Source organism: Crinia signifera, chromosome 19, assembly GCF_055691185.1.
Source record: "Crinia signifera chromosome 19, ASM5569118v1, whole genome shotgun sequence".
Lineage (NCBI taxonomy): Eukaryota > Metazoa > Chordata > Amphibia > Anura > Myobatrachidae > Crinia > Crinia signifera.
In genome coordinates, this window is record NC_139226.1 from 133,929,266 (window position 1) to 133,953,628 (window position 24,363).

The 24,363-nt window shown below is 45.8% G+C and overlaps 1 protein-coding gene across 14 annotated transcripts in view; it reads right to left on the minus strand.

The window, feature by feature from the left end:
* Positions 1-18,403, minus strand: part of LOC146043034 (cyclin-dependent kinase 11B-like) — a 50,575-nt gene extending 32,172 nt beyond the window's left edge. For 4 of the 14 annotated variants that reach the window (XM_083163408.1, XM_083163407.1, XM_083163404.1 and 1 more), the window contains exons 1-6: positions 18,245-18,403; positions 14,957-15,082; positions 14,258-14,373; positions 13,504-13,637; positions 11,419-11,557; positions 2,135-2,283 (exon numbers count right to left, since the gene is read on the minus strand). In XM_083163408.1, coding sequence (XP_083019534.1) covers positions 2,135-2,283; positions 11,419-11,557; positions 13,504-13,637; positions 14,258-14,373; positions 14,957-15,067 — 649 coding nt within the window. In that variant the 5' untranslated portion in view covers positions 15,068-15,082; positions 18,245-18,403. Of the gene's footprint in view, positions 1-2,134; positions 2,284-11,418; positions 11,558-13,503; positions 13,638-14,257; positions 14,374-14,865; positions 15,102-18,244 lie in introns of all 14 variants that reach the window. The other 10 variants (XM_083163415.1, XM_083163414.1, XM_083163410.1 and 7 more) reach the window with 6 other exon arrangements.
* Positions 18,404-24,363: the final 5,960 nt, after the last annotated feature.

A 24,363-nucleotide genomic window follows, 5' to 3' on the forward strand; every position in this document is an offset into this window, starting at 1 on the left:
GGTGACTGCACAATGACTCTCTAATGTTGCTACTTAAAACTATTTCATGATTTGTTTCAATGCTGAAACAAGGACAGCCAGGAAATCCCATACACTCCAGGAAACAATCTGCATTCCTCCACTACTACGCTATAAGGCAATCTGCATAGAAACAAACGCTTGTGCCTATTGGCTTCATAGTTCATTGTAACTGGCGGCATTCTAATGCTAGGTATTTAGGCGCTTACAGATCTACATTTAATCTGACAATTTAAGGGCCTACACGTGTGGTCACTAAATCTCTGGTTTTCTACCTGTTGCAGTGTAATTTGGTATAGATCAGTGCATACCCTCCAACATGACCCATTCCATTAGGTACAAAATGCTCTGTTCCTGGACTTCCCTGCCGGTGGCAGTTACAAAGGTTGGACTCCAGCACAGTCCAATATTCAAAGAGGGGGGGGGGCACATCAACTGCCAGTGAGTCCAGGACAGTGATGTTTGGAGTGGCAGTGGGTGTGGTTCCCCTTTTTGAATATTGGACTGTGCTGCAGCCCCACCTCTGTAACTGTCATTGTCAGGGAAGTCCAGAAACAGAGCATTTTGTACCTAATGGAATGGGTCATGTTGGAGGATAGGTCAGTGTGGGGGTTTAATCATTTTCATACATCTATAGTAGTCAGTGGAGGATTGTACAGGCAGAGTATACAACTGTCAATACGGCTATGTGCTGCCATTAGTTATGTAGAAAATAAGTGATCTACACTGACAAAAAGTCAGCGGATTGAAAAGCAGAATATGGTTTAATGAAGCATGTAGGGGAGTCTAGTACTGTAAGAACCAACTTCTTTACATCTGGGGCAGATTGTGACTGACCAATTCCATGTCTCCTACGATTGTTAACACGACCCTGTATTGCCTATAGAATTTGACGGCAGATAAGAACCACTTGGCCCATCTAGTCTGCCCCTTTGGTCAGGTAGTGGTCAAGAGATACAAATACAGGCAGAGTACAGTACTGTAATAAAGGAGGGAAAGTGGCCGGCTGCCTTTGCCATATAAAATATGCCCTTTTATCTTACTGACCACGTATAGGACAACTTGTCTCATCGTAAATTCAGTATGTTTTTTAATGCTTAATTGAATACATCCATGTTAAATGGAGCATGCTACACAAAATTGGTATAATATGTAGGCAAGCACTCAAACCTAAACACAGCACATGTTGAAAGAGGGAAGAGGACCTGGAAATCTGGTCTTCAATTCGCTAAGAGTCTGAAAAACAATTACATTTACAGTCTCTTCAACTAACAGAACTCTGCCTTGTTCCTTGTATTTTTCATATTACAACAAGGTGGCATTGTGCCCCCTTGTGGTCATGCTCAGTTAATGCATGCCTGGCAATACGCATCTACTCAGATGTTTGTTACCATTTTTAAGTGGTTAGAGATGCAGTTACAATATCTTTAGAATCTGTCTGGGGGGGATCTGCTCCTTTATATCTGCTCCCAACTGCGAATAAAGTATTAACTGCCACAGTAGAGACTTTAGAAGTGACAGCTAAAGGGCAAGTTCAACAGACAGAAGCCAGTAACATAACATTATTATTTAACCCGTTTACTTCTATAGGCTTCATTCTATTTAAGCAACACAATGCACCACTTGAAAACAAAAATAACAGATTATTATTTGCTACTATAATAAATAAAAATGGCAGCCACCAATCAGAAAAAGCGGGTCGTAAAAAGGGCATGAGCTGGTGTAAAATGCTCCTTTATCACTTATAAATTATAATTATATCATTTATATACAAAATAATGTATAACACATTGGTTTTTATTATCTATTTTTTTCAATCTAGTTTTACTTTATTACTGTAGGGCTACAAGAATGAAGTATGTTACTCAGATGCTGTGTAGAGGAGTGAATGTTGCACTACATAATATGCCAAAGAAACTTATTATAAAAAAAGAATACTAAAAACACCATATACATAAACACACACATACCCTCTATGCAATGCAAATGCCATGTAACTAGTTGGTGCGCCAGTAGACTTTTTTTTTTTATTACAACCGGAACAATAGAAACAGCTTGATACAATGAAACCTCCAGCCCTGGGTGGTAGATTGTACAATTGTGCCGCCACAATTACCTTCTCTCCTGGCCTCACGCTCTTTGCGCCTCTCCTCTGCTCTCCTCTCACGCTCCTTCAGCTCTTTCTGCTGTTCCCGTATCTTTCTCTCACGCTCGCGATTCCGTTCCAGTTGTTCTAGACGGTCACTGCAAACATTAAATTGTTCCCTAAAATTTCACATTTAAAGTTAAATAACAGAAAGAAAATGTAACATATACCCCGTGTCTACCAGGCCTGTGAAAACTGACATGGTGTGCACGAGTACAGCAGTCATAAACACAAACTCGAGCTATAACTTTTAACTCATTGTATAATTAATAGTATACTAGAATAAAGATAAAATTAAGCTAGCAGAGTGATGCGTAGAAGGAAAAATAATTCCCTGTGCATTACATATGAAAGTGGTCTCTTTGACAAAAAGTTCTAGGTTGCGCCAACAGATCGATATACACAATTGTGGCTTTTGTCATTTACAATGAACCCAGTGCAGCTGTAATATAACATTGGCAATTCCCCTCCCATCCGCACACTGCAGGCACCGTGTAAAGCTTTATTTTGGCATCTTCACCCCTCATGCAATGGTGAGGACATTATGATCTTGTGTACATATAATACGTTGGGGATCTGTAATAATTATCAATACTAGATATTTTGTATACATTTTTTAAATACAAATTTCTGATAGATATATCTTATTGAACACATCACCGAGTGATTGCGGCTTTAACATGTTTATATGCCAGCAAAGACCACTAGGTGTCTGTTTAGAATAATTTAGCTATAGTTTTACCTTTATCCTTAATAACACAATATCACTGAAATATTTTTAACACTAGAATTTTTTTTAAATAATAGATATTTTCCCTGTTTTGTACCTAGGTACATTGTATCACTGCATATTTATTAATCTCTGCTGGGCTGCGAGACTGGTTACTGGCGGGTCTCCTAGGCAACCAGGAGACGCCTGCAGGAAGTGCCTTGACACGGACGGAAGTCCTAGTCCGCTGACGCGGTGGGACGCAGATGCGTCATCATGACAACTGGTTGATGTCACCCGTGTGCGCCTGGACACACACGGAAGTCCTGCCTATACTCTTACCGCTGGATGCCTTTCAACCACTTATCCACTACAACTATAAGACCTAACAACCTATACCAGGTCCAAATTTGTCAATAGTTACAAGCCCATCTACCCATTGTCCAATACAATTATACACATTTATACCCTCAGTCCAATACATTACACACATTTATACTCTCTGTTTAATACCATATAATAAGATGAAGGAACTTCAACCACTACTGGATACTTATGTAATATCTGGGCTCCCGTTTTTCTTATGGAGACCGCGTCCCCTCGCTGCGCTCGCCACGCTTCGGGCACGGTGGCTCGCTGCGCTGGCCACACTATATAAAATCAACTCCATGCGTAGTTGGATAGTAGGGGTATGAAAAAATGGGGTGCATTTAACATGGGAGCCCAGATAATACATAAGTACCCACTACTGTATACTTCCAATGTTGTGACATCATTACCTATTTATGTGAAGAGTGTTTGCCCCATTGTTGACACCACCACCTTTTTTCCATGTCCCCTTTGTTTATGCAAAATAATAAAATAAACTGCACCACGGTATATGTACAGTGTTTGGACAATCTGCTAGGAATTTTTAACCTTGTGGGTTTTTTTTTTTTATATTTGTTCCTCAAAATAGTGAAAATTTAGAAAGTACCTTCTGGAATTGCATGTGCAGCAAGCTTCACCCCAGAGTGTAGAAAGAATTAAGGAGAAAGTTGAAGTTAGTGGAACCAGTAATAGCGTTCATTCTAGCACCTGCTATCTTTGAAAACCCATGCAGTTCCTCTTCCCTGCCTGCTGTGGTGTTTCTAGCACAGGTCTGGTTTGCATATCAGTGCTGATATATAGGGATATATGCTCCTATAGGGATAATAGGAGGGATACAGAAGGAAAGAACTCCAGTGATCGCGAAAACCCCCCAAAATTATGGGTCCCTGGGATCCCTCACTTACAAAAATAGGGGTCCTACTTTACCTTTTCTGGGTCCCAATGGAATAAAGCCTCCTCTCCCCTTCCCCAGCATGGCACATACAGAAGCCTCCTCCTCTCTTCCATATGGCATATACCCTGAGCCAAGGGCCAGCCTGAGCCTATTTTTTTTTGGTAAGCAAACATAGATTTGGGCACCCCAAAACTGTAGCTATTGTGGGTTGGGGGGGATCAATTGGCAATTTGCCCACTCACATGAAGCAAGATACACATATACTAGAAAAAGGCATAATGTCGGAATAGGGACACCTGTGCTGCACCAATCAGGATTGTAAAAGTAATGGCAGCAGGAACAGGAGGGATACGGTTAGTAAAATCCCAGCAGAGTCTATAGGCTCCTCTCCTACAGGCAGCTCTGTCTGTTAAGAGTTAATTGGTGAGCTGCAGCCTCTCTGCCAGCCGTGCACTGAGGGGAGGAGGGGACAAGTGGGCCATTAACAGCCATCACTCAGAGCCTGGATGAGGTGACAGTGACACACAAGAGAGCAGCACTGCGAGGAAGGAGAGGAGGAGGGAAGTCTGCAGCCCGAGTCCTGCTAGCAATAAATCCCCTTACATGACACAGCCAAGCAGCCTGCTAAATGGACCACGAACCCCTCTTTCCTCTATTTCCTGCCTGGGTCTGCTCCTCACTGTCACACCTCCCTGGTTCTGGCCCCCAATGCTGGTTTCAGTTCCTCGTGCTCCGTCCTCACACCAGCCGCAGCTCTGTTCCCCTGCTGAGCAGCTGCTTCTGGTGTTGGCTCCAGCCGTCTGTTGTGGAGGCACCGTGTAGGAGCCAGTTTACGCGGCTTCCGTGCACTGCTGCCTAATACTCGGTGACAGGCGGTGACAGGGACCCTTTTATTTTCACGCCCAGCAGATGTATGAAGCGGCCGTAAGTCACGCTGTGTCCTCCACGGTCGCATCACAACTGAGGGGGAAACAGATCCCTCCGCCCTTGTCACACATATTAACACGGCGTGCACGCCGAAATGGCTGGGTCCCAAGGGACCCTGCCATATATAAAAAATGAGTCCCTGGTGCTCCAAAGTGGGTAAAATACTCGCTATAGCGAGTATTTGTGAACCCTGGAATTCCATAGCATGGCAGTCCCACCAGATTACTAGACAGTCCTGATGGGATGCAATTAGACATGAATGCTACTGGAGGTTGGGTGGGGGTCCTGAATATGATCAGCTTTCCTATGATAACAGTTCCTATCAAATAATGTCATGGAAGTAAACAATTGCCCGGCTCTGCTTTCTGAGCAGAGGAGATGCTTTGCAAACCAGCATGTCTGCAGCCAGGTGAAACCATTCCCAGTCAAAATTCTTTGCAAATAAAAGAATCCTCAATCCAGCCTGGAGTATCAACAGTGCCACCAAAGCACTACCAAACTCCCAAGCCTGCCAAGGTAAGCCACCTGTCTTCATTGAACAGCTTTGTCCCAATGCAGGTAAAAGACATGTAAATTTACCCAAAGATTGCATCCCACTAATAGATATCTGGATCCTGCCTCAATAAAGCTTCTAAAAGGGTGTATGGACATTTTTTGGCCCAGTACTTGCAAGTTAAATACTCTTTGCATACAAGTATTTTCCCTGAAACACTAAAAAGCAATTATTAAAGCACTTCTTAAATAGCCCAATTTTGACCCTTGACTGCATGCCCAACTACAGACAGTTTCAACCCTTTCTTTTCTATGTAAGGTTATTGAGAAAGTAGTTGCAACTCAAGTAGAAACCCACCTATTTGCCTATGATTTGTAGAATGCATTCCAGTCAGGATTCTGGAACAGACGTAGCATCAAAACAGCCCTGGTGTGGGTGCGGAACGATTCTACTGCAGCAGTTCCAAAACGTTATTCTCTCCCGTACCCTTTGATTAGTCTTTTTACTTATGAGTACCCCCTCCTTTCAATTTTAAATAGTCACAGTACAGTCCTTCCACAGTGAAGTGAGCGGTATGTCTATCCTTATGTCAAGGAGTAGCGGAGGAGTAGCGTGCGGGCAGGAATCGGACCCCTCTGTGTCTGGTCGCATACTGTCCCCGGTGTTCTCACGAACGCCTGTAGGATTAATGCAGCTGCTTTCTCCAGTTGTGTCAGCATGGGGCAGATGAAAACTGATGTCTGAGGGCAGCGCAGGTAGCTCGTAGTGGATTGCTGGTCGGCAAAGGCACAAGGAGAAGCTGATGACACTGCAGACAGAACCAGAAGTGACATGGTTCATCTTCACCTTAATCCTACTTCTTCCACCATTACCAATTTTTTTTTCAAAGACCCCCCAACAGGTCTGCAGTGTACCCCAGGTTTGGAACCACTGTTCTGCTAACAAGAGACAGAGATGACTGTTTACTCCTTCTGGATCATTTGTCACAGTGTGCTAATTGAGCGCTTGAAGAATTTCTGGGGCCTGGATGACAGTCCGTAGCTGGTACAAATCATTTCTCACCGGAAGGTCAAAGTTTCTTCCTGAGTATACTTATCACTAGTGTCATATTCCGACGTCACGTTCTGGTCTCCCACTGCAGTACAGATGATGCACAACTGTACCTGTCCTTTACACTAGGGGCGGATAGCCCAGTAACAACCCGCAATGGCTGCAACTTAACCCTGATAAAACAGTGGTCCTTATGATACAGTAGGTCACAGGACAAGACTGCGGAATAGCGTATATACAGGACTTAGGCTTGGAGGTCCAGAACTAAAAAAAACACTTAACAGGTGTAGAACCTTGGTATTGTCCTGGATAGTGGCCGGACACTTAAACATCAGGTATCAGCCACAATCAAATCCTCATTATTTTATCTCAGAAACTCAGCCAGAATCAAGCATTTGATGACCTCAGTAGATCCGTGTAAAGTCACACATGCATCTGTATCATCACACCTAGGTGCAATGCCTTAAACCTGGGTCGGTACTTGTGAGTTATCTGGGCGCCCGATTTTGGGTACTTGCGATTTGCATGCGATATCGCATGCGATTTGCTATCCGTTTCATTATTCATCATTACCCCACTATCCCCTTAGCGTGAAGCGTGGCAATCAACGTGAACCCGAAGCGTGGCGAGCGCAGCGAGCCCGCGAGGGGCGGCGGTACGCGTCCTCCGACCTTTTCATGCCCTACTATCCACTAGGGCGTGGAGTGAGAATAGAATAGTGTGGCGAGCGCAGCGAGCCCCGCGAGGGGACGCGGACACCTTCACAGGTATCCGCGTGCCCTTGCGGGCTTCACAGGTGTCCGCGTCCCCTTGCGGGCTTCACAGGTGTCCGCGTGCGCTCGCCACGCTTCGGGCTCGGTGGCTCGCTGCGCTCGCCACACTATTCTATTCTCACTCCACGCCCTAGTGGATAGTAGGGCATGAAAAGGTCGGAGAACGCGTACCGCCGCCCCTCGCGGGCTCGCTGCGCTCGCCACGCTTCGGGTTCACGTTGATAGACACACTTTGGGGATAGTGGGGTAATGAAATGAATAGCAAATCTTATGCAAATCGCATGCTAAATCGCATGCAAATCGCATGCGATATCGCATGCGATCTAGTACCAAAATCGGGCGCCCAGATAACTCACAAGTACCCCTGGGTCTCTCAACAAAATTGCAATGCATGAGGGTGGTACAAAATACATAAACCTGGCCTGTTCCAGACACATAACACCCATTCTCTACCCCCATATAAGATTGTAAATTGCTTTCAAGATTGGCTTACCGACTTTCAAAGCCCTTCATGACCAGAGCCCAATGTACTTGAAGCAGCTTCTGATTCCTTACTGCTTGATCACTGAAATCTGCAGATCATGGACTAGTAACTGTACCTAGTCCCTGAACTCATATGGGGGCCCAGCTTTCAGTTTTGTGGCTCCAACTATGGAATTCTGTTCCCGGAATAATTTCAGAGGCCTCTACTCAAGAAGGCTTTAAAAAATAATGCACAAGATTTTTCTGCTCATTCGAGCACTTCACATATATCCACGGGTAAGCTGGTTTAGTATTTTGTGCTGTGAATGCAAAACGTGAAGCACTCCCAGTCCTATTAAAAAATAGTCCTATATAAATAACATTATCAAGGTAATAATTCAATTTTATAAATAGATGAATGTTTTCCAATTGCAAATATGCTCTGATATCTATCAAATGTATTCAAAAGGAGGCCAGTTCACTTCACATATCAGCTATCAATTCCAGCTCTTACTAGATGTGCTAATTATTTCTGTGGCTTTCTGGCAAGAGACTATGAACACACACAAGTATGTTCCATAAAGAGCTGTTGAGGATTTCCTTAGAGAGTGTGTGAGCACTCTGTGAAGTTACCACAGAAGGTCAGGGTGTTATTCTGATCGTTCATTTTTAAAGGCACAATGAGAAAAGAGCAGTACATAGAGCTTGTAAAATAGTATTCTTCTCCCCCGGATAAGAAGAGTTTCTGGGAAATGATGAAATATTCATACAAAATGAGGCGCCGTGCTGTACGGATGCTGTACGGATGTTATTAGAGTATCTTCATAGAAACTGCATCAATGTTTGAGACTGGCCTAGGAATAGTCCCAACATGCAGAGTAAAACCCGCTGTCAAATCCAAGGGTGGTCAAAGTACTAGCAAAGGTAAATGCTATCCTAAAATGTAATAATATAAAAAGTTAAAGAAACGAAAAACTTCCTAATTCATTGTCCAACCACTGTATGTACCATGTATTATACCCTCATTATAAAAGATCACAAGAAACATATCGCTTAACGTTTGATGCGAGACACTGCACAAAAACACTGTATACAGTGGATTCATTCTGGTCGATCAGTTGACACATGGAGAAGGTCGACAAGCAATAGCAGGACATTGACAAAAGGATGACATGCCAATGGTCCCCACAGTAAAAGGTCGACAAGTTTTTCATGTTTTTTTTTCCAACCAGCTTGTTCTTACTTGATCTATATTGGCAGACTGAGATTATAACAGTGTGTCGAGCACAGCGAGGCACCGTTCCCAAAGCATTCGAGGGGATGCGCTACACTAATTGGGGGTCAGCATAGACACCCGCAAAAAAAAAACCCCATGTTAAATACTTGTCGACCAATGTCAATTTGACCTTGTGTCCCATGTCGACCTACAGATGAAGCGCCTCTCAGCCAGCACTGGGGCTCGCCAGAATGTTTCCTGGCGGCGGGGGACACGAAACCTGCCCGTCTCCTTCCACACGTGCGTCCCCTTCTGGCGGCAGGCGAACCCACCGCCAGCCCCTGCAAGAATGAAGGGCGCTCCATCGGTACTGCCTGTTCACCAATAGCGGTTACCTACTGACTGTCGACCTAATTATCCCCACCCATAGCGGATATATGGCCCGATGTGGAGTTGGCCTCCGCCCACACAGAAAGAGAAAACGCCTATTGCTAAATTACAAGAGAATTGCGAATGAATCGCTAATCGCGATACGCTCGGAAATCCAGTCGCAATTCCCGAACCATCGAACGGTTTTTGCGATCTGTGCGATTGTGAGTCGGTCTGAGGCTTTCACTAATATGCAACCGTGACAGGCCAGAATTAGTAAGCGCTGGCGTCCCAGATCCTCCTCAAAATTACCTAGGCACACCTGGCATTCACGCCCAGGAAATGCCAGGTTTCTGCCCAAAAAGGCCAGCTTCTTGTCAATTACACGGCATGTACTTAGCGGTCAGGAATTTTGTCACTAGTTTTGGTGACACCGGCGTCTGATGCGCACGTGCGGTCGTTCAGTAATATGTCATATTGTGACTTCGCTGATAAGCGGTAAACTCTGAATAAGGAACAAGGGCGGTATCCAATTAGCTGCAGCCATTTGACACAGATAATGGATTGGCCTGAGGCGATCCAATTAGCTGCAGCCATTTGACACAGGTAATGGATTGGCCTGAGGCGATCCAATTAGCTGCAGCCATTTGACACAGGTAATGGATTGGCCTGGGGCGATCCAATTAGCTGCAGCCATTTGACACAGGTAATGGATTGGCCTGGGGCTATCCTATTAGCCCCATAAGAGGCATCTAGGATTATGCTTCAGTGCCTCAGGCAAAACCCACGTTAATCCAGACCCATTTTTGCGTAATAAAACATTGGTCCAGGAATTTATCAAGGATTCCATGTGTTATCATCCAAAAATTACCTTTGAGAAAGTTGCCAGAGCACAACGAAACGCGTCAGGTTAACCCTTGTCTGCACCATTGTGATTACAACTTTGGATACCTACCTAATACCCCTTGGACCAGCTACCACTGTTCCCCACGGATTCAGCCACCCCCACCGTTTCCAACTTGGATGTACAAATTGGGACTAAACACCTGCTAACTTCCTGGAGCCTCTTATCCGAGCAGTGAGGTATATACATCTTGCCCACCAGTGGAAAACAAGACCAAGGCCTCCAGCAGGACAAACCGATCCCTATCAGTACAAGCTGTATCCGGATTCCCCATCCCCTGCCCTTTCCCCCCTCCAATTGGGGACCGAACAATCCATAACAAGAAGTTAGCAAAGTCTGGAACAAGCGGGACTCACTTAAGTATCCTACACTTTATATATATATATATATATATATATATATATATATATATAGACAAGTGGCTTACTGTATGCCAAATCTCTCTCAAGTGCAATATCTAATTTTAGTCTTAACTGTATGTGCATTTATAATGAATGTGATTTTAATTGATGTGGTAATTAAATGTATTCTTATTTTGTGATACCCAATTGATCAATATTAATTTCTTAGGCTTATTTAAGTTTAAGATTTAATTTATTACTCCGGCGCTCTACACAATTTTTGTTTTTCCCTTGTATCCACCTATAGGGGACTGAACGTGAATGTAGGGGACTGAATAGGGGCTACGTGTGAGCAGCCTAAACATCACACCCCATCTCTCTAGCGCCTTTTTTTCACCTGGTGGTGAATAAAAATATTTTCTCTTATCATCCAAAAATGGTTGCTTTACCATTCAATAAAAACCGGCTATACTATACTATATTATTGGGCTATTTAAGCCCACTTTCGTCATGCTGTAAATTACTGCATGCAATACAATACCTACCAAATGCCAATAATGCGCTGAAAGACAGCTCAGTGGAATAAAGTGGGAAATAGTAACAGCAAACTGCACAAGTGATGTAATCAGTAGTGAATGGATATGATGCAATTTCCGGATTAAACTTTGGAGTTTACTACATCTGTTGTCTGGTGAAGATTAATGCACAATCCATGTGTTATCTGAATATTAACAATGCTCCCTTACCGTTCCCTTCTGGAATGTTCCCTGGCCAACTCTCTCCTCTTCAGTCTCTCTCGATCACGGCGAACTTTATCTTGCTCCTCTCTGTGTCTCTTCCTTCTATCATGTTCTCTTTCCTTCTCCTTAACTCGAATATATTTACCTGGTTATTAAATAAAAATCTCAACTGTATTAGGCTTATTACAGCTATCAATCTGATTTATAGATTTCAGGGCGTTCCCTTTAGAACAGTGAATGGGTTTAAAAAAAAAAGATAATACTCCTGCGAACTGCTTACATTTACCCTTTCAGATGGCAAATGCTGGGACGCATCCAGGGATTAGGACACTGGTCTGTCCGAGGAGCGACCCGCCATTTGCGAACTGAAAGCTCCGGGGCCGACCCGGCATATTGCTGCGTTACCCGTTCACACTGCACCTTGACCTGGGTCAGAGATGCTCAACCTGGGGTGGCGCTTTCACACCTCGACCTGGGCTGGTGACGCAACAACCCAGCAATAACCTGGGATCAACACAGCAACAGCCTTATCCTAAGGGTTGTTTCACAAACCCGCATGGCCAAGCCCCCGTGCCCCACACAGACGTTTACAATGGTCGGTATGGCCACAGCCCGGCAGCCGTCCTTTCCAGTGGTGGATCCGGCTGCAACCCGGCGGCAGGGCCGTGACCGAACCGCGTGAATGGACACAATCCTGTCCATTGTTAACTACTGTGTACGGCCCGGCTTTTGGCAGTGCAGGCTTTCGCTGCCCGGCGTTAGCCGGAGCGTATGAAACAGCACCAACAGTTCATTCTAAAAAACAAACTATAAGTTCCGTTGGTAAACAAACGTCCCTTCCTTATGTAGAGTGCACAGGGCATGGAGAGATTTACATGGCAACACAAAACATGAACCATAAACTGGCAAATCTTACACAGTAAGTACACAAGAGTATGTTGAAATTACTAAAAAACAAATAAAAAAATGGCTTGCAGAACAGAAAATGTGAGCCTCTGAAGGATAAAATATATATATTTTAAGAAAAGCATTAGAAATTGGATTCTAAAACTAATTCTAGTTGTTAAGGTGCCCATACAAGGAGCGATGAACTCTGTACTTTTTGTACTATTACAAAAGGCATACAATGTGCTGTTTGTACCAGACACGATGCAATCTAGTACTAATAGTACGGGCTGCACAGACTTTACAGAAGCACGCATCACACCTGAAAAAATGTTCCATGTATGGGCACCTTAAAACTATGTTATTTGTAGTGTTCCCTCTAAGCTTCTTTCGCAGGGTGCAAAAAAAACTCCAAAATGCACCCTGCCTGTTTTGTGTGTGGCACTGTGCGCCCTTACGCTGCCCCCCACCGTGCTGACCTGCCGATGGGAATTTTTGGTGTGTGCCATCATGTGTAATGGGCATTATTGTGTGTGGTATAATGTGTAATGGGCATTATTGTGTGTGGTATAATGTGTAAGAGGCATTACAGTGTGTGCCATAATGTGTAATTTTAAGTACGACAGAATATGTAATGGGCATAGCAGAGTATGACCATGTTTAATGGGCACTGCACTAGTAGTGCAGTGCCCACACTGCACTACTAGTGCAGTGTGCAACTTTTTTATGTTTTTTTTTTTTTATAAAATGTGCCCTCCTGATTGAAAAAGTGCCCGCCCGCCTTAACGCCCCCCCCCCCCCCCCCGTAACCCTGTCCGTCTCCCTGAAGCGGAGACGGACATGGTTCCCGTCCCCCCCCCCCCGCCGACAGGAAACTGAGACGCGCGTGCGTGTGAGACAAAAGCGCGTCTCAGTCAGATGGGGCGCCTCTCCACCGGCCAGATTCTGGTGCTGGCAGAGCAATAGTGAGAGGCGCTCCATCTGTATGGTGCTGCCGGACATCGCCCTATTGGCCAGTTACAGTAGCATCATCATCCCTCTGCACCTCTATTGGGTGTTTGGGAAAAGCAAGGCCTCACCATGTTTTATGGAATTCCCACCTATATGTCTATAGGTCTCATTATCAGCATCTAGGCTACGTGCACCTGTGGAGGAATAGAACGTTCCTAAACAGGAGACTTCCTGTCAGTAGCCCACTGGACCTACCTCCAGCTCCTTCTGCGGAATGACTGCGATGTCTACGCTTTTCTTTCCTCTTCTCGTCTTTTCTGTGGTGGGATTTTTCTTTTCGGGAAACTTGTTGTGGGGGTTTGATAGCCAGTGAGTCATCTTCCTCACCTCTGGAATAAAAGATAATGGAAACAAGGACCTTTCAGCAGCAGAAAAGGATAGAAGTATGCATTTGCTTATGCCAGTAACTGTATACGATAGAAAAGATTGGTTCCGGTTGATAGGTTCACAGCGTATAAGTCCACACTTATCTGGCGGCACATGTGCAGCATTAACCTCTTCAGGGGCAATCCCAAGAATTTTCTGGGCTGTGCCTTAGTGCCCAGTCTGGCAAGCCCAGAAAATTTGCGGGATTGCCAATGTTTAGAGCTGGGCATCTTCGGCGCTGCCCGGCTCCCTCTCCTACGCCTCGCCTCCTCCTCCCCTCTGGCTTTTCTATTAACCTGTCCAGTGCCGGCTTATGACAAGCCGGCTGCAGGGATAGGGCAGCGGGGAGCAGCTGATTCACAGTTCAGCCCGGACCCAGGGAGAGTGTGGTGGGTTTTTTTTAGGGAGCGCTCCTCATAAAAAACTCGCCCAGTGGGGAGCGCTCCTTAAAAAAAAACTCCACTGAAGGGGTTAGAGTGCTACTCCACTATATATGACCTGTGCAATAAGGTACGGATGCTTAGAAAAAAAATAAAAAAAACAACAATCAGCCTAATATTTTGTGACCACTCCATGCCAGTACCTGTCTTCCATTGAATCCTCGCGGCGGTAAGGGGAATTCCTAATTGTGATCTCCATCTTTTGATCTCTCAGCTCCCCCTCTTCCAAAGAATCTCTCTTGGAATCACGATCATCAGCCTAACCATGAAGGAAAGGTACGGTAAGGGGAAAATAAATAAATAAAATCATAAAACCGCACACTAAAATAGCCAGTTCCAATGTAAACCAAAAGTATTTTAAAACACCTGGCAAGGGAGCACCTTTATACATTAAGAATATATTTTCGAATAACCTGTACTATAGTACATAAAAAAAAAATCATTCCTCTCAATATTCATTTCCTTACCAGCAGTATGTTCATTTTGTACAAGTTGCATTTATTACACTCAAATATTAAATAGACGGTGGTAAAACCGTAAACAAGGGCTGATCACTTTCCAAAGAAACTGGAGGTTACAGGGACTATATCAAGTAACAAAACAGAGATGCTACACTTAACACTATCAACAGGAGTTATTTTAAGTTATACTATACAGATTCAAAGACTGGGTCCTAAAGGCACCATAACAGTACAGTTTTAAGGATATTTCTACTTGTGCACAGATGGTAAAAACAAAGTGACTGAAGTACCTGTGCTTAAGAATGGCTAAACTTAAAATGTTCACTGTTAGCGTGCTTTGGGGACATGGTGCTGGAACCAATGGTCTAGCAAGGTGCTTACATTCTTGTTAGGTTGTGGCTCGATTTTTTCTTCTTTCTCTTTTCTCCTTTTCTTTTCTTGTAAAATCTCATCCAACGTTTTTACTTTCCAGGTGTCTTTTTCATCCCCCATTTGGAGTGGGTCAACCTATAAGACAGGATTAACACTGTGCATAATATAAAATGTTGTAAGTATATTTAATAATTGATAACCTGAAATATTTCAGTGAAATGCCTTCTAGCAACAAATAAACAATAAAGATTAGATTATTAAAAGTTTATATTGCATTCACTGGTGATAAGATGGAAAAGCTTGTCAAAATATATGGTGTACTGAAATATAAAGCTGTGTTTCCATTGTATAACAAATCGCCTATATGGATCAGTGTGTATAGGTGATTCGGCACCCCTTCGCAACGGATGCCAGGCTTGATAAACGTTGCTATAACAATATCGTTAGTGACCTTGTTCATGCTAATGAGGGACAGAATATCATTGTTTCATCCGTTATAAAAGTGGTTCCAGTGTGTAAAAGGGATCAGCGCTTAAGGGCAGCGGAATGCAAATCGCTCTAGTATGTACCTAGCTTAAGGCCATGTTCCTTAACCCTTTGAGTGCCAAATTAATTTGTCAAAATATGTGTAAAAATTGCCACGCAAACATTTTCATTCATCATAATGACCTGTAAAGTTTTTTTATTTGAATTTATAACAAATCCGAGGAATTTTTAGCTGCCATTTTTAGCAGATATTCTGCACGTCACAGAGATGTTGGCATTCAAGTGTTAGTCACACTGGAAATAATACTGGGAACACGGAGACTCAGGTAACAAGTAACAGAAGAGATGGCAGAAGCAGAGTATACAATTATTATATTTTAGGAGTTTCTATGCTCCTTAGAGCAGATAGTGTTCCCACTAGGCTGTTTTTATGCGCCCTGCCCCTCTAGCAGCACCCTACTAAAAGAGCCTGCTGCCTGTCCCACCGGTGTGCCCTGCGCCTCCGTAGATTGCGCTGCCGGCGCTTCCCCAGCAGCTCAGGGACTTAAGCAGGGCCAGGCAAGCCCCCTTGCATGACGGCGGCGGCCGGGCCCACCCCCTTTAGTGACGGCGGCGACCCGGCCTGCCCACAATGACAACGGGCCAGGTCCGCCCCCCTTATGTTGGTGCAGCAGCGCCCTGCCCTAGTTAGTTCCTGGAAGGAACACTAGAGCAGGGCCCTCTTCCCTCCTGTTATTACAGCAATCTTCTTGCATTTCAATGACAGCTCTCTTACTCACCTACAATCTATACCTGCATCTCTTCTCACTCACTTCCCTATAGCTCAGCTGTATTGTGTACTAAGATTTGTGCTGTTAATTGTGCTCTGTTTTTGTTCTTCTGTTGCTGTTATGTCTAGTTCTGTATACCCTGTACCTTTCTAATGTGTTCTATATGTACGGCGCTGCGTACCACTTGTGGCCCCTTATAAACAAAAAATAACAACAACAAGGCCTTGTGGTTGTGAGTTCCAGGCCCGCGGGTGCCGGACAGGGTCCCGACGTCGGGGTCCCGACTGTCAAAACACAGACAGCCGGGTTCCCGACAGCTGTCGGCTATTTTCCCTCGTGGGGGTCCACGACCCCCATAGAGGGAGAATAGAATAGGTGGCGAGCCACCGTGCTCGCAGCGTGGCGAGCCCGCAGGGGGCTTTGTTGCACTCGCCATGCTGTCTGGGTCCAGCCAGTCGGGATCCCGACTGTCGGACCCCTGTACCACACCCCAGGCCCCCAAAAGTAACTACTGTAACCCATGTCTAGTCACAGTGTAACAGAATTCCAAGCCTGCCTGCCAGCCACCTCACAGCTGAGCCAGTCACACAATTCTGTAGTGGGACAGGTAAGAAACTCAGCTATGAAACAAAGCACACAGCGAAAAGAAATCCAGTCGCAGAGAAGTGTACAGCACTGGCGGATATACACATCTAGCTACAGTCACCCAGCGCAAACACATTTATAGGTGCCGATACGTAAGAGAGGGTCTCCGGTTATCACATACAGACAGGATAATAAATAAAATTGTGCACATAGTAAAGTTTGCCCAGTAAATACAGACAGGGTCAATCCAAGTGGCTGGTACTTTATCACTGTCCACTTCATCTCTCTCCAAGGCTGGATTCTGGGGACTCGCCTCCTTTGCATTTAGACTGACACCTATGCCCCCTACTAACAAGCGTCCATCACATTCTGGGTCATACTTGCCTACTTTTGAAAACTAGTTTCAGGGAGATTATAGCTAGTAGTAGAATTTTGCACAGCGCCCCATTGAGGGGGCGTGTCATGCTCCTCCCACAGGGCGTATTTTGTTCCATATATGGAGAGATTGTGTAATGAGATTGTGAACATGGCACCTAGAAGCGTGGGTGTGTACTGCTATATCTGAGAGGAATTTTTATAATTACTTACATCCAATTGTACATGAGCCCAAAGCAGTTAGTAACAGCTACTATACTTGGTAAAGTGCTGGGAAATGGTGCTGATGATTCAATGTAACTGTATCTATCTCATTCCTTTTTCCCCAAAAAAATGTAACAGTGTAATGTGGGCTAGGTGACATGAGGGAGATTGCTAGACTAATGAGGGAGAGAGGGAGATGGCTGCTATGTCAGGGAGTCTCCTGCAGAATGCAGGATGGGAGGTAACTATGATGTAAGTGTATTGTGGGCTAGGTGACATTAGGGAGATTGCTGGACTAATGAGGGAGAGAGGGAGATTGCGGTTATGTCAGGGAGTCTCCTGGAGAATGCAGAAGGGGAGGTCACTATGATGTAACAGTGTAATGTGGGCTAGGTGAAATGAGGGAGATTGGTAGACTAATGAGGGAGAGAGGGAGATTGCTGCTATGTCAGGGAGTCTCCTGCAGAATGCAGGAGGGTCGGCAACTATGTTCTGGGTGCTCAATCCACTTTCCCAAGTCGGAAGTAATTGGACTGACCCCATAAAACGTGAGCTCCTGCGGCCAGTGCAGGGTGTGAATGGGCTACATACAGAACAAGAGGGTAATATTCAGCAATACGTCTAAACCGAGAGCACAAATACACTAACAATAATTATAGTCCGTATTATTTAATATCCACAAATGAAAATGAACAACACATCACTTCCAGCCAGATACATGTGTGACACCATACACAGGAACACTGTGATCGCTGCGGGACGTGCGCGATAACAATACAATATCCGGGTGCCCCGGTAATATGCACCGTGTGTCGGGGGGGACACACCACGGAGCCTCCGCTAGACAGGCGCACGGGCCGGGCCTCTCCCCGCTTACCTAATGTATATCCTCCCGACCGGCCTCGCAGCGCTGAGGGAGGCCTCCCGGCTCACACACCACACGTCACTTCCTGCTTCCGGCGCGACCTGACGCACGGTGCGGGCTGAGAGGACGAGCTGCGCTACGCACGGTCTACGCTAGGGGTCAGACGAGGTACGTGAGGCGCAATCACAGTGTGGTAGAGACTAGATCCCCTTCAGTTTTGATTACAGGATGTGACGTTCAGTGAGGGCGGAAGTTGTTAGATGCCCTCACAACGTTTTTTTATTTCATCTGTAATTTACGTAGGTGTTGTTTTTTTTTTTTTTTCAGCTGCAATGTACCCTCGCCTCGCGGGCTTGCTATGCTTCGGGCACGGTGGCACGCTTTGCTCGCCACAGATTTCTATCCCCCCTCCATCCAGGTATACGTGGACCCAAGGCATGATGGGAAAATTGTCAAAACTCAAGGGGATCTAAGGCCGGTTTCACACACTCCGGCTCCTGCCGGACGGTGAAATCCCGCACGGCCAGGGAGCCGTGCCGCACACATTAGTTGTGAATGGACCCTATTGTGTCCATTCACACGGGACGGCCACGGCCCGGCCGCACGGCTGCAGCCGGATCCCACCACTGGAAGGGACGGCTGCCGGGCTGTGGCCATCCCCTCCATGATAAAGTACTGTGTGCGGCACGGCTCCCTGGCCGTGCGGGATTTCACCGTCCGGCAGGAGCCAGAGTGTGTGAAACCAGCCTAAGGGGGCATATTTATCCAGCCAATTATTCTCTTGAGGACAGCATTAAATATCACTTCTGCAGTTGGGAGGTCAGGACTCTAGCGCAAGCTCCCGAAAAGGGTGCATGGTCTCGTGGGATGACGCGTCCTCTGGCCGCGCCCCTGTTTTCCGCCGCTCGTCGGCGCTGAATAGATGCTGTGCGCATGTGCACAGCGTCTATTCTTGGCAGGCTGGGGAGACTCCCAACTGTTCCCCCCCACCGCGGGACAATGGCGGCCCCGGGCGGGAAGCGGGAACGTCCCCAAATATCGGGACGTTCCCGCGGTAAGCGGGACAGTTGGGAGGTATGCAGATGTAACAAGCTAGAAAGCCAGAGGGTTACCAGATCTCCTGCTTTCCATTCGCCATGGCTAACCCTCTTCATGTGGCAATAGTGAGTTAGGCAAGTATGACCTGACAGGTAAGCAGGGCTTAAAGTGGTGATGGAGAGGTGGTGGAACTCATTTCCATTGCCACCTCCCCCTCTCCCCCAGCAGGCAGAGCCAGGACAGGTGCTATACCCCCTACAAACTCTAAATGTGCGCACTATACTGTAGATTGTAAGCTTGCGAGCAGGGACCTTATTACTTTGAGTGTCTGTAAATATCCAGTTTGTTGCATCACGGTCTCCTATTATAAAGCGCAACGGAATCGGCTGCACTATATAAGAAACTTTTAATAAATTAATAATGCTAACTTAATGCTACAGAGTATTAATGCACCGAAAAAAGGGGTGTGGAATGCCAAAAAATTGGGTGGCCACACAATAGCTGGGCTTTTATTGAAAGACAGCTTGTACAGTGCGGCTTACAGAAAGAAGAGGTCTGCGTCTGCCTGCGCTAATCTTCCCTGGCCACTGTCAGCTGTTGCCTGCCGGGTGGATTTCTCCTGCTGTACTGTGCAACTCCCAGGGTCCCCTTAGCCCAGGGCTGGGCAATTGCGGCCCTCCAGATGTTGATGAACTACACATCCCAGGATGCTTTGCATTAGTTTTGCTATGTGTCCATGCTGAAACTGATGCAAGGCATGCTGGGATGTGTAGTTCATCTACATCTGGAGGGCCTCAATTGCCCAGCCCTGCCTTAGCCTCATGCCAAATCTGTATTGTGTGAGAAACACGTTTTGCCTTAATGATCATAATTTAATTGCTTTTTTAGTTTGAGTGGTAGCTACAGTATTCTGTAGTTTTGTGACATTTCAGATCATGTATAAGAAGCCTTAATGGGACAGGTGTAACCATGAGTGATTACCATGGGAACGCACATATAAAAATGAATTAAAGTCAGGCTCCACATGTATTATCTATTGTTATCTTCCTACAATACACCATCTCATGATGCTATTTCCTTACAAATCTGTGAAGCAGTTTTGTGCCAATCCCAACCTTGATTAAAATAGGTCTCTCTCTCTCTCTACTGGTATCTTTCCATTCATTAATAAAGCATGTATAGAACTTTTTTTATTATACGCATCTCCACCTTTTATGATTGACTGAAAATTTTCTACATCCTCGTCACTTTTTTAAAACATAATTTCAATGGTTCGTATTCTTTTATACCCCTTTCACACTGCAGCTCTTAACTGGTATATTGCCGATTTAAAAACATTTAGAGCTGCAGTGTGAAAGCTCCAGTCTGCATTTACCGGTTACAAATAGCCGGTATTTGCAAACGGGTAAAAAGCAGAGTCCTACACGGTTCAGAGCCGTTTTTTATGCAGTGTGAACGGCTCTGAACCGGTACATAGGACTCAGGCAGTAGCTATGACAGCACAGGCCGTATGTAATGAGCCGCTCATTACATATGCACATATGTAATGAGTGCAGTGCATATGTAATAAGCCGCTCATTACATATGTAGTGAGTGCAGTGCATATGTAATGAGCCGTTTATTACATATGTGCATATGTAAGGAGCGGCTCATTCATTTGTACTGGGCTCATTACATATGTGCATATGTAATGAGCGGCTCATTACATATGCACTACGCTGTCTTATAGCTACTGTCTGTCCTGCTTTCACACTGCAAACCTGATTGAGACCCAGTATTTATGTGCGGTGTGAAAGGGGTTTAAAACGGTAACATATTGTTTAAAATACCGTTTCAAAATACCGGGTCTCAAACGTTTAGGCAATGTGAAAGCAGCATTATATAGATTATGCAGAATAATTTGTATCTTCCAAAGTGTTGCAGGAGCCTCAGTCATGCACCAGGAGTGTTATGTCGAAGGCCAGGATTCCCATGTATAAAAGGAAGATCTACATAATTTAAATGGCTATAGATGAGATTGTCATCATTTTGGTAAATATACGATATTGTCAGTCAAAATGTTTCTCAAAATCTCTAAATAAAAAAATGCAAAAAACAAAAACAGGTCAATGTCAGTTTATTTGAAATTACTGGGAAAATGCAGAACTTGAACATTGAGACGCAAAGGTCTGAACCGTTTGGTGTACAGCAGATTAGCAACATAAACATTTACACAAACAAAATACATTTAAAACAAAAAGGTACAAATTGTATCATTGAAACGCTAAAAAACTGGAGGATTTTTTATTTTAAATGAAACAAAAATCTTATTTTCTAACAAATGTAGACATTAATTTGCAAAGTCATGTCCTAGTCATTAGTGATTCCTCAAAATGTATGCAGGTAAGACAAATAAGAACTCATACTGGTAAATGTGTTTCTCCTCCATTATCTCCCTTGAGTACAATTACGGTGTGCATAGTGTGTTCTTATTGCAATCCAGTGAACCGGCTTTGAGTTCATATCATTTTGGAGCGCTTTTAATACCCCCTTCAGACAGAGATGTTCAGCCGGAACATTTCCAGGTAAATCTGGGAAGAAGTTACTAGGTCCTACTTTTCCAGGGCCATGCACAAATAACCACTTCCCCAAATAACATACAGACATACAGTATATACCTATTACACAAGACCCAGGTGCAGGGTTCTAAACAGTGTTCAGTAATCGGGTAAAATGCTGGGTTGGAGCCCGGATTTAGGGGGTTATTCGGATTCACTCGGAAAGGCACAATTACTCTAATGCAGTAGTTCCCAAACTTTCTGAATCACGGCACCCTACAGTATCAGAATTTTTTTCACGGCACCCCTAGGCCAAAAGTTTTTTACTGAGAATTTCAGAAAGAAATATTAAGTTAAATAAGTTGCGATTAAATTTTATCCCTCGGTCCAGTTATGTGGTGAGGAACATGATTCACTTCTGTTTACCCAAATATTTAATTACTAGGTGATTCATCGCGCCCTACGGGCGCTCTTCACACCGTCGTAAGGGGCTGCGCCCCCTTAATTTGTGAACGTTTGTATATGAGAAATATGGTTAGAATTGTATGAAAGATGCCCTGTATTGCAACTTAGGTGTCCGCGAATCGCGGGAGGGGGGGTCGCGGAGGGTGCCGCGAATTGCAGGAGGGGGGGTCGCGGATTGCAGGAGGGGGGGTTGTGGGGGGATGGATGCTGCGAATCGCGGGAGGGGAGGGATTGCAGAGAATCGCGGGAGGGGGGTCGCGGGGTGGGTTGCCGCAAATCGCGGGAGGGGGGTTACGGGGGCGGGGGTTGCGGCGAATCATGGTAGGGGGGGTCGCGGGGGGTGTGCCGTGAATCACGGGAGGGGGGGGTCACGGGGTGGGGTGTCGAGAATCGCGGGGGGGTGTGTGTGTGCCGTGAATCGCGGGAGTGGGGGTTGCGGGGGGGTGGGGAGGGTGTGACTCGAATCGCCACAAGAAAAAATCAACACAGAAAGGTCAACACATGTAAATGTTGACATAAGTGTGGCACTTCATTGGTGTCCATGTTGACACGAGAATGAATATGAAAACATTAAAAAAATGAAAAAAAAAAACTTCAAAAACTCATGTCAACCTTTTTCATTGTCGACCATAGCCATGTCAGTGTTTTCCATGTGCAATTTAATTCTGGAGCTGCCGCGAATCGCGGGGGGGTGCCGCGAATTGCGGGAGGGGGGGTCGCAGGGGTGGGTGCCGCAAATCGCGGGAGGGGGGGTTACGGGGCGGGGGTTGCGGCGAATCATGGGAGGGGGGGTCGCGGGGGTGTGCCGTGAATCACGGGAGGGGGGGTCACAGGGTGGGGTGCCGAGAATCGCGGGGGAGGTGTGTGTGTGTGTGTGCCGTGAATCGCGGGAGTGGGGGTTGTGGGGGGGGGGGTGGGGGGGGGTGTGACGCAAATCGCCACAAGAAAAAAATCAACACAGAAAGGTCAACACATGTAAATGTTGACATAAGTGTGCCACTTCATTGGTGTCCATGTTGACACATGACAATGAATATGAAAACATTCAAAAAATGAATTAAATCTTCCAAAACTCATGTCAACCTTTTTCATTGTCGACCATAGCCGTGCCAGTGTTTTGCATGTGCCATTTAATCCTGGGGCTGCCGCGAATCGCGGGGGGTGCCGCGATTTGCGGGAGGGGGGGGGGTTGCGGGGGGTGGGTTCCGTGAATCGCGGGAGAGCGGGGTTCATGGGGGTTCCGGTGGGGGGTTGCCGCGAATTGCGGGAGGGGGGGGGTCGCGGGGGGGTGCCGGGGTGCCGCGAATCGCCGGAGGGGGGGTTGCGGGGGGTGTGACGCGAATCGCCACAAGAAAAAAATCAACACAGAAAGGTCAACACATGTAAATGTTGACATAAGTGTGGCACTTCATTGGTGTCCATGTCGACACATGAGAATTAAAATATTCAAAAAATGACAAAAAAACTTCAAAAACTCATGTCAACCTTTTTCATTGTCGACCATAGCCATGTCAGTGTTTTCCATGTGCAATTTAATTCTGGAGCTGCCGCGAATCACGGGGGGGTGCCGCGAATTGCGGGAGGGGGGGTCGCGGGGGTGGGTGCCGCGAATCGCGGGAGGGCGGGGTTCACAGGGGTTCCGGTGGGGGGTTGCCACGAATTGCGGGAGGTGGGGGGTCACGGGGGGTGCCGTGAATCACGGGAGGGGGGGTCACGGGGTGGGGTGCCGAGAATCGCGGGGGAGGTGTGTGTATGTGTGCCGTGAATCGCGGGAGTGGGGGGGGGGTGTGACACGAATCGCCACAAGAAAAAATCAACACAGAAAGGTCAACACATGTAAATGTTGACATAAGTGTGCCACTTCATTGGTGTCCATGTCGACACATGACAATGAATATGAAAAAATTAAAAAAATTAAAAATAAATCTTCAAAAACTCATGTCAACCTTTTTCATTGTCGACCATAGCCATGTCAGTGTTTTGCATGTGCCATTTAATCCTGGGGCTGCTGCAAATTGCGGGGGGGGGTGGCGCGAATCGCGGGAGGGGGGTCGCAGGGGGGGTGCCGCCAATCGTGCAAGGGGGGGTCGC